The 10,705-nt window shown below is 34.2% G+C and overlaps 1 protein-coding gene across 7 annotated transcripts in view; it reads right to left on the bottom strand.

Annotated features, from left to right (window-relative positions):
• LOC102673913 (fasciclin-2) overlaps positions 1–10,705 on the bottom strand; it is a 166,164-nt gene that overhangs the window by 31,126 nt on the left and 124,333 nt on the right. For 2 of the 7 annotated variants that reach the window (XM_006620796.2, XM_006620797.2), the window contains exons 1-2: positions 3,558–3,688; positions 548–713 (exon numbers count right to left, since the gene is read on the bottom strand). In XM_006620796.2, the coding sequence (XP_006620859.1) occupies positions 548–713; positions 3,558–3,648 (257 nt within the window). In that variant the 5' untranslated portion in view covers positions 3,649–3,688. Of the gene's footprint in view, positions 1–547; positions 714–3,543; positions 3,691–10,705 lie in introns of those variants that run through there. The other 5 variants (XM_006620793.2, XM_006620795.2, XM_006620792.2 and 2 more) reach the window with 4 other exon arrangements.

Raw genomic sequence — 10,705 nt, 5'->3', positions numbered from 1 at the left:
TTTTTTTTTTTTCGTTCATCTAAATTTAAATAAGTTAAATCAATTTATAAATTTCAAAGTTTCATTACATTTAAAATGAATTTAAAATTCGAAAATTTTCTACAAAATTGTAATCGTATTATTCTTTATATACAAGTCAAAACTTTGTTTAAATATTGTTCTTGTGGAATTAATCTCTCATTTCTAATTATATTTTTTACTTTAGACAATAACAAATATATCTTTTGTCAGTTTAAGTTCCTTTCTGATAAAATTTCGTGGAGAATTTTCCAAAAATAGATGAACTTGTTAATAATCAACTAAAAATAGAAAATAGATATTCATTATAAAATAGATCACGTATTTCAAAATCATTAACGTTGCTAAAAATTCCAATTCTTTCTCTGCAATAACTCAATTACATTTTTCATAAATCCTCCTCAGACGAGAATATACTATATACGTAAATATTTATAATAGCAAGGAGCCAAGATATTTGAAAAAGTTACAAAGAATTATTACTAAAAAATAATAGAATCTAAATACATATTTTATCAATGATACTCACTTCAAAGGCTCGATCACACGATCTTGCGGATCGATCCATTGCATATCAGAGATCAGTTTCGTGTCTTCGACCTTTGGATTGCATGTCAGGATGATGCTGGACCCGATTGCCTTCGTCTGCGTCTCTCCACTCGGAAGAATCTCCAAGGAAGGCTCGGCAGCGTAAACTGTAAACAAAATTAAGGTATGATATATTTATTATTATATTGAAATATACATTTTGTTTAGAGAAAGAAAGGAAAAAATGGAATAATATTAAGCAGCAAATAATCTGGATTATTTATGTCCCAAATTTCTTTGGGGGAATTTTTATTTTTGCCAATCTTTTTAATCTGACTAAATGAATAACTGAATAATAATAAGAGAGAGGAATCTTGATAAATATTCCAGACATTTTTTGTGAATCTAGGGCAGCAAAAAAAGTACTTTCAAAGAATTTGCTCACGGGAAAAATGAAAATTTCTTGATTAATTTTTCTTCTTGATTAATATTATTTTTTTGAATTATCATACGAATTATCTATCATTTCTTTTTGTTGTAAACAGAGTAAATAATTATTCCAAGGAATACAATTTTCTTTCGTATATTTCTTGCATCTTTTTCTTTTGCCAGAAAAAGAAACAAGACTTTTTTTGGTTATCTAACGTAAGGAAAAACGCATGGAATTTTTCGATCACGACCTGAAAATGCTGGTTTAAGCCTTGACGGACAATTTTGCAACAACGATGCTTTTATATGGAAATCGACACCGAATTTTTCTACTACATTTTTAAACGCGTGTGAAAAATATACGAATACGCATATCCGGTTCACAATTATATACGTATTTTCGCAACTAAGTGCATGCTTTTGCATGTTTCCAATGCCATGTCGCGTTTTAATAGAATAATTTTAATGGAATAATGAGATCCAACCAGTGTTTAAAATTAAATGTGAAAATTTTTTCTTTTTCAAGAATAAGGTTGAATGGAAGTTGAAGCGAGCAAAATTATTCTTAATTAGATATGATTTTATTTATTTTATTGATATTCGATGAGAAAATTTTAAGAATATCAATTAAATTATCTTTTTTTTTTTTTAAGTTCTTTAGTTATAAAAATATAATTTATTCACAAAGATGAAAAATTGTAAATGATTCATAATTAAATGAATTAATTGATGATTCTTATAATAAAATTGTGATAATGGCTATATAAAATTCATTAAAATATTCATCAATTTCAATTAAAACTTAAGATTCTTTAGATATCTGAAAATTCATGATCACTTTTTTTAACATTTCTTTAATTTCAGGGACAATGGACAACATGCATGGACAAAGCAATTTTTACGGCCGATTTTATTCGCAAAAAAAATAAAAAAATAAAAATAAAAATAAAAATGAAAGCCAAAAAACGAGAAAAAAATTGCACATTTGATCGTGGAAAGTAACAATATCAAAGTAACAAAGAAAAAGATTTTTAAAATGTCATTTACCTATTTTGAAAGGGGAAATATATACCGCGTTTTAAAATTTATGATCATACGACGTGTCTACATTCTCTTTACGAATACAAAACCGTTTGCGGGAACATATTGCGACAACTTCTACCGTATCTTGAAGCAAATGCAGGGGCAGCGCAACAGAGGGTGAGGACGGGTAAAAAGTGGTGCAAATTGACACAGAAAAATGTGCGCAAACAGAGAGAATAACGGGTACGTGAACAAAGAGCAGTCACGGGGGTTGAAAAAAATTGTCTGTGGTTTACGACTCTTTTTCAGAACACCGTAACACGTGATGGTATACCTGGAAAAATGTCGTCAGTCAGGTCTGACCTCTGTGATGTGTCGTGACACGAGTTTTTCTCATTTTTTTTGAGGAAGAGGAATTATTTTCATCTGCGAAATGAGGAACGTTTATAAAGTAAAAATAATATACGCGGAAAAATACGATAATTTTTAATCGAATCATTTTAATTGTAAGTGATTATTATTTGATTACATTTTTTTTTTTTTTACAGAAAAAATTTTAATTGTGATTATTTATCATTCGATTTTTTGATTTCAATGTAATTGTGTGAAGATATCCACACTCGAATTTTTTAACAATCTTCAATTTTTTATTTTAATAGGTCTCTAGCAATAAAATTAATAACAGTTCATTCTGCGTGTCTTGGTATTATCAAGGGTTAAATTGAAAAAAAGATGTACGTAATAAATTCGATAATAGTATCTTGTCGAGACAAATAGATTATTAAATGTATGTGATAAATTTTTGGAACTATTTTTTAAAAGAATGAGATAATAATTCACTTCCTTTCTTAAATTATTTTTCTATTAAATTTATTACTTTATGTGAGAATAAAATAAAATAACTTCAAACGGAAAACGATTGGGAAGAGGAACGATACGAAAGAGGGAAAAAGAATTACGTGTACTAAAGGGGTTGGAGAAAATTGTCTGACTCATATAACTTGCTTCCACGAGATCATACACCTCTGTCATACGGTATTATCGTGAGTCACAAGTGCTTTCAAGTTGCAAACCCCTAATCACAACGATTCGAGGTATTCGTGACACGACAACAAAGTTACTCGAGTGAATATTTCACCTAGGTTCTAGGAATTTAGAAAAGAAATCAAACTAGTCTGCGAATGTCGACGCATATATCTTCATTTGAAGCCGTTTCGATTCCTCTGATCAATAATGATAATATTGTAAACGTAACTGTATGCTTTTAAACAGTTTTTTTAAAATATATAAAATATATATAGTTTCTTCAAAATAATTAAAGAAAAATTTCAACGAATTTCTTGCACTTTGGGCATAATTTCAAACATTTATATCCCCAATATCATTCTGGATATCAATAAATGAAAACATCTATCTTCAAAACTCTGTATCAAGTTGTACAACATACTCAGTCTCTCAGATTCAGATACTGTCTCGTCATACCTAACAATATCACGAGTATCATTAATGCACACGAGGAAGACACGGCGTCCAATTCAATCTTACCCAATTTCTCTTACCCAAACGGTTAACAATGCGTATCGGTGATGTGGCTTTAAGGATGTATACGCACAACACGGAAATGCAGATCGACGTCTCGACGGCGCTCATCCTCGCGGCGGGATGCCACGGGTGCTTTTACGACGACACACGTGCGTCAACTATGACGCTGGAATGCGGCTGGTTATGCCAGCGTGACACGCAACGGGTGCACCGCACGGTACGCAACAACAGGAAGCCAGAATTAAGCTAATTAATCGTGACGAGCGAAAGTACGGAATTGGTCTAACTAGGAAACGGTTCTGTGCGCCTCCTCCAGTCGAATCCCGGAGTATTGCGAATAATTTTGCAAATTTTGCGATGAAGTTGATGGAAATTCATGGAAATTCTTCGTTTCGAGGAGGAAGATTCTTAATTTATCTCTTTGGAAGATATTACTTGAAGAATTAGATCTCCCAGTTAGAAATTGTGAAGAAGAAATTTGATTTCAATCGAGAACAATTTCACACGAGTTTATATTATTATACAGTTCGCATTCGGGATTCCGTGATTGAAGAAGAATTTTTTTCAATGGGAATGTAATTTCGAAGGCATCGCAATCCAATTTGCGTTGGGATGCTGGGACGATTTACTGCTTTCGAAGATATTACCGAATAATTTACCGTAATTTGATCTTATAGTTAGAAATTGTGGAAGAATTTGATTTCGCCAAGGCATCGTGAACAACAATTTCCGACAGGATATATCGAGATTTATTTTTCAAGATATCGCGAGCAATCTTGTAATGAAATTTTCGCTAGAAATATATCACTTTGTGGAGCAATCTTCAAATTTGATTTCGTGAAGGAATCGTGAGTAATTCATTCTAATTTGTATCTCATATTTTTGAATCTTTCCTCCTTGAATTTAATCAAAACTATTAATAAATCATCAACAACCGAATAACATCGCTCAAATTAAGAATGCACGTATATTTATTTAAAAAACTGAAGAAACTGATCAACACAATCATTTTAAACGTTGCCAAATAACAAACATCCAACTACAAACATTTCTACCAATTGATTCTCATAACAATCAGCATCGCGAAATGGCGATTCGGCGAAAAAAACTAGGAACATCTGTTCATCCGGCAATCCTACCTCGTGTGACGCGAATTCGCGAGTGACGTAACCTGTGCACATGTTGCACGAAAATTGAAATTGTGTCAAATGGAACGAGACTGGGAAAAAAATGGAGAGAGAAAGAGAGAGAGAGGGGGAGACAGAGAAAAAAATGGCGTTCTCGTTTTACAGCATCGCAGTTTTGCTCGTGGGACAAGCGTTACGCGGTTGGATGTTGAAAATTGCTGTGTGCGGCAATTAATTCAACGAAAGAGGGGCAAACACATCGTCCATCGTAGACGAACGAGACACGCGTAACGTGGAACGAAATTAAAGGGAAGAAAGCTTTGGGTTGCATATATAATTTCCGGTCGGTGGTTAGGGCAAGGATGCGAGGAAAGGCGCCGGCGAATGGCGTCTGGGACGAAACTTACTTAATTGAGGCGGATGATGGGGCGAGACTCTCGTTACCGAGATATCGAACTTTTTAAGACGACGCGTTTCGCAAAATGTCGGAGGGTGGATTAAGGAGAAAAATAAGGGATGATTACGTGACGGATGGGCGAGATACTTTCTTTGGCAGGTTGATTTTGTATGGCTTGTTTGTAGCGCGAAAGAAATTGCAATGGTATGGGGAACAAGAAGGTGCGAGGGAGGTTTTAATAAATATTTAGAGGGTTGCGAATTTTTAGGTGTTTTAATATCTTAAGTATTCGTGCATTCATGATAGTCGTGGGATTTTTATTTAAATTTTGTTTAAATTTAGCAGAAATTTTGTTATAATTGTTTCAATTTATTTTTTAATTCGTTTTCTACTCTTCCAGTTGATACAATATATTATTGAACGTGTTCATAATTTGTTCATTAATACGAAAAGAATCGTGATAAATATTAATATTTCTGTGGATAAGATTTTTATTAAAATTTTTGCAATATATGTACATGTAAGAAAAATCATTATATTCCAGAGAATCTTCAATTTTTTTTCATTTATTAACACATGTATTCAAACATCGTGTATCCAAACTCATAAGTTCTCGTCGAATAGAATAAGAGAAAATCAACGATAAGTACGAAATACCAAAGAATGTAATAACTTCACGTAACAATCTCATCATCTATTACTTTCTCCATTACTTCATTCCATTTCAACCGAGCAAAAGGAATCGTTATGCTTTGCAAGATTCATAGCTCTCTGATCTATTCAGATTTCGTCATTAACATATCTCTCAAATATCAAACACATCTACCTTATTCATAAACTTTCATCATAAAATGAAAGAAAATCAATAACGTACGGAATATCTTCATCCATTGAGATTTCTTCGTTAATTTATGTACACAAACGTCACGTAAGTCATAAAGTTTTATTGCGGAATAAAAGAAAGTTAATAACAAATACGAAATATAAATAGAAAACATAATAATTTTACGTACAACAATTCCATCAGTTATTACAATATTATCAGGTATTACATTATCATACAAATAAAAAATACATTACTGTCTTTGTATAAAGTGATTAAAAAATTATTACCAAATTTAAAAGAAAATTATAATATTATTTACCTTCATATTCCAAGAAAAATTTGGAAATTTTTTTAAAAAGAAAATAATACAAAACACATCACCAACTGAAGAAAATTGTACCATCAAAGAAGTTGGGCCATCGCTATTTTCTTACTTCAAGTTATTCCATTCTGCATATAATTTAAAAAAAATTCTATCTTTTTGTGAAATGAAACATACATAACTTTCTATTAAAAAAGAAAAAGAAAACTATTTCACTAATGTAATGGAAGACTGTGTCCTCTCCATATCCGATTAAAAAATATGATACTCAAGGAAGGAGGTAGAACCGGAGAGGTAACTTACTTAGTTAACGAGTGAATCACCAGACGGTACATAATTCGAGGAACGTCCCCAAACTAGAACCAGAAGATGATTCAAACGGAAAGTCCAATTTTCGGTCTTATGGTCTCCTCGTTTCGCGATAAGAAGTTCAGCAATCGAGCAAGAGGGAAAGGTTTGGCCATCGCAACAAGGATTACACCAACCCCATTGGAAGGAGAAACGTCCCTGGATCGGGACAGCTTATTTGTTGGGAAGCTGTCCTGGGGAAACAACGCCACGAGGTCGCGATAAGGCTCGCGAATTCATCATTTCCGGATCGCTTAAAGTCGGGAAAAGGGGAGGGAAATACGCGTGACACGAGGGTGGAAAACGAAAGATTCACTGACATTCAACCAGACATTTCTTCGGGCCATGATATAAGATATCGGGGAAAGCAGACGTTCGATTACACAAATGAGATGCTCGTGGTAATGATCGGCCGAATTTCTCACGAATAGCCATTATCGTTGCTCCATTATCTCGTGATTTAACGAAATTTCCGGTTGGAACTGCGCCCCGCCTTGATAGCCCTCGCGCTTTAAACGCTATCAATTATCGTTAAATCTTAATTGTTTGCACGAGGCATAAGAGGCACGGGAGTTCATTGTTGTTGACCCGTCTAAATGCAATTATCCAGCTATTTTGAAATTTCGTAATTCGGGTATGAATGGATGAGATAAATTACCTTAGATGTTTCAGTATCATCCATAATTTTATTATTATTATTCAAATAGCAGGAATCGATCTTTATTCGATTGCCCATATAATAAACGTAGATGTAGTAATAAAGTAATGCATAATTTATGAATGCCATTAATGAACCTCAATTATACAAGCTTGATAATCTTCGATAACGTTAATTATGATCATCGAAGGGTCTCGCGCGATACTTGAACGATACGATTTAAAATCGAAGCATCATTACAATTTAATTTTATATTTAAACGCCATTTATATATCGATGTATTTAAAAAAAATATACGAATTAAATTTTCCTTAATATCTCTTTCAGGGCCTCTTTAAATATTCGGGTCACGAGTAAACAAACAAAAAAAAAAAAAAAAAAAAAAAAACGTTATCCCTTCCATCATCTTCCTCTTTTAATTCCACCACTTTGTTTTCTGTCGATGTATCGTATATACCATTAATATCTCACCGTAACAGCAATATTTCGTCCGGCACAATGGACGTCGTCGACCCCAAAAACCGTGCCATAATTTATTACACTGCGAAACACATCGCCTATTACGTCATAACAGGCCATCGGAAGACAGCGCGGAAAAACGCCCACTCATCGCTTCGCTCTCTATCATTATTATGTTATACGAAACTCATTCGACCGGGATTCGTGGACGAAAAATGGTCGAGGATCCATTCGTATGGATTCTATAATCGTTTTACAAATTCGTCCAGTCGATTCATCCTCTCGTCTCCCTCGTGTGCTTAAAATGGGGTGGTGCCTTTATCCAACTCCCCCCCTCCTCCAAAATTCGCGAATTCATCGTTTTTAGCGGGCCACCCCTATCTTCCATCCCACCCCGTCCGTTTTCCTCGGAGATTTTCGCGAAGAAATCCGGTAATTGGCCCGAGGCTTCATCAGACTCGCCCTCGAGGGTAAGAAAACGGCTCTGAGAATCAGTCAGGGATCAGAATCGAAGGGATGGAAAAATGGATCGAGAGGGGATGCGACAGAGATGGATAAAGGGGTCAGGAAGAGGAGTTAGGAAGAGGAAATACAAGGTGGGATAGAGAAAGATTGGAGGCCAAGGAAAATGGAACAGGAGAAGATAGATACATCAAGAGGAAATAAAGGAACAGAGGGAGATAAAAACAGGGATGAATGAAGAAGAAGATGGAAGAAGAAGTAAGAACTAGTACAAGACAAAAAAGGAAACCGAATCAAGGAGCATATAACAGAGTAACATATAGCTGGAATATACTAAGATGGTATAGGGAGTAGGAGTCACACAATCAGAAATCAGAAATGGAGAAAAGGTAAAATAAATCAAGAAGATGTGTGACAAGGATAGATATATAAATCAGAGAGACGAATAGAGATACAAGAACAAATAAGATGGAAACGTATAACATGAAAGCTGGAATAGAGAAGTTAAGAACTGACAAAAAAGAAAAATAGATTAAGAAGCGATGCAATAGAAAAACAAGTAAGTAAGATGGGACAAAGGGAGAAAATGGACCAAGAAGGGATATAAGATCAAGGAATCAGGAACTGATATAAAAATATAAGCACAAACAAAATGAAACAAAAAGAAAGCTGAAACGGAAAGGACAGATACATTAAGAGGGTGTAACAAAAAATACGTAAACAGACAAGATAGCAGAAGGGACTAAAAAGAAACTAGTATGACAAAAATAACGAAGGAACAAATAAGAAAAAATTCGGAGAAAGAGGGCCAAAAAGAATCAGGAAGTATTATAACATAAAAACATGACAGGAATATAATAAAATGGAATACAAGGGAGGAAAGCGACAGCCACCACCCTTCTAGGACATCTTATTTACGTTAGTTAGGGTTTGTTGGCACAACCACCCAAGGGGCCATTCAATGGATCCACCACCTTCTCTTCCTCTTCCTTTATTCCCTGATGCATACACGTCTATACATACACGTTCCAAAATTTCTTTTCCCTCCGGTTCTAGAAGGTAGCTATTGCCTTCGTCCACGCATTACAAACATCCAGAACGCGTTTCTCTCTCCCCATCGATAAGTTCCAACGTAGCCAAGCGCGTTACCATAACCGATCGTAGTTCGTTACTTACTCGCCACCCTGTACACGCGAGTCTCAGCGGGGGTTGGAGCCGAGTAAACTCGGCGACATGTCACTCGAGCTGGAAGAATTCGATCTGAGAGGGTTCGAGGAAACAGAGGGTGAGCGAATGGGGTGGAGGGTGAGGAGGAGGGAGGATTTGATCAAATTTCGATATCGAATTGGCCGGGTAAGGGTGAAAAACGAGAGAAAGAGAGAGAGAGAGAGAGAGAAGGCCTCGTGAGGGTTTACGAAATTTTCGTACGTAGCTACTTGACGCGAACCAGGCTAAGTTGGGAAGATTCCACCCCTTGTGCAAGTTTCCAACCCTCTTACACACTTTGACGATTGTTAGTTTTGATCCTGGATAGAACATGGAAATGGACTGAGCGTATATTGTGCGAAGTTTGGAATATATATATAAAAAGAAAGAGGACAAGAGGAATGAAAAATCGAGATCGAAGAAACGCGAGAAGGTTGAAATTTAAAATTGAACTCGAGACGTGATTGGAAATTCGGCTCCATGCTGGTACGCGAGACGGACTTTAGTTTATCGAATATTGCTCCTTTCACTCTTTGTGCATTGTTTGTCGTTGTCTATTTAAACTTTTTGGATATATTATTTGTTCATTTTATTTTATTTATTTTTGTAAGGGATAGTTCTTAGTTTTGTTCCAGTAAGAGAACAATATTGAGAAGAATATTGAATGTATTTTTATAATATTTTTAGAAATTATTTATTTTCGATACTCAATGTATAAAATATTCAAACTTTAAAAGAAATTTCTTTAAATTCCATATAATATTTCGAAATCATAATAAGATTGTTTGAAAAATTAAAATTTAACATTCAATTTCTTATCGTTGGAATAAATTAATGAGGCAATTAATAATAAATTAACGTTTACCACAATTTTGGACAATCAAGGATAATTTATCATTTATAACACATTCAGCAGCAATTAAAACTTTCGTTTTGTTAAGGGGAATTTATCAAATAAATTCATTCCTCTCTATTGTACTGAATCAAACAACAATTGGAAATACATAACAGCATTGTAAATGATATTTATTTAAACTGGATACACAATATAATGAATATGCTTTCACGATAAAAAACTACAGTTCCTATATAACAAAAGATACATCGAAATATTACAAATTGTTGCGAACAAATTGATCGAAACAATGAATCGTGTTTCGTCCGATCTTTTGAAAAAAAAAAAAAAAAAGAATTGTTATACATTCGTACGTTTCGTACTCGTGTAAATAATCGAACAAGTTGCAGAAAAACAAAAGAAGCGAAGGGATTATCGAACGAAATGAAGATCCAAATAAAAACAGAAACACATCGTGACGAGAATTATTTGAAAAATACGATAATCTCGTTTGTAATCCCGACT

This window comes from Apis dorsata, unplaced genomic scaffold, assembly GCF_000469605.1.
Source record: "Apis dorsata unplaced genomic scaffold, Apis dorsata 1.3 scaffold_530, whole genome shotgun sequence".
Lineage (NCBI taxonomy): Eukaryota > Metazoa > Arthropoda > Insecta > Hymenoptera > Apidae > Apis > Apis dorsata.
This window is presented reverse-complemented; position numbering and strand designations above follow the sequence as displayed.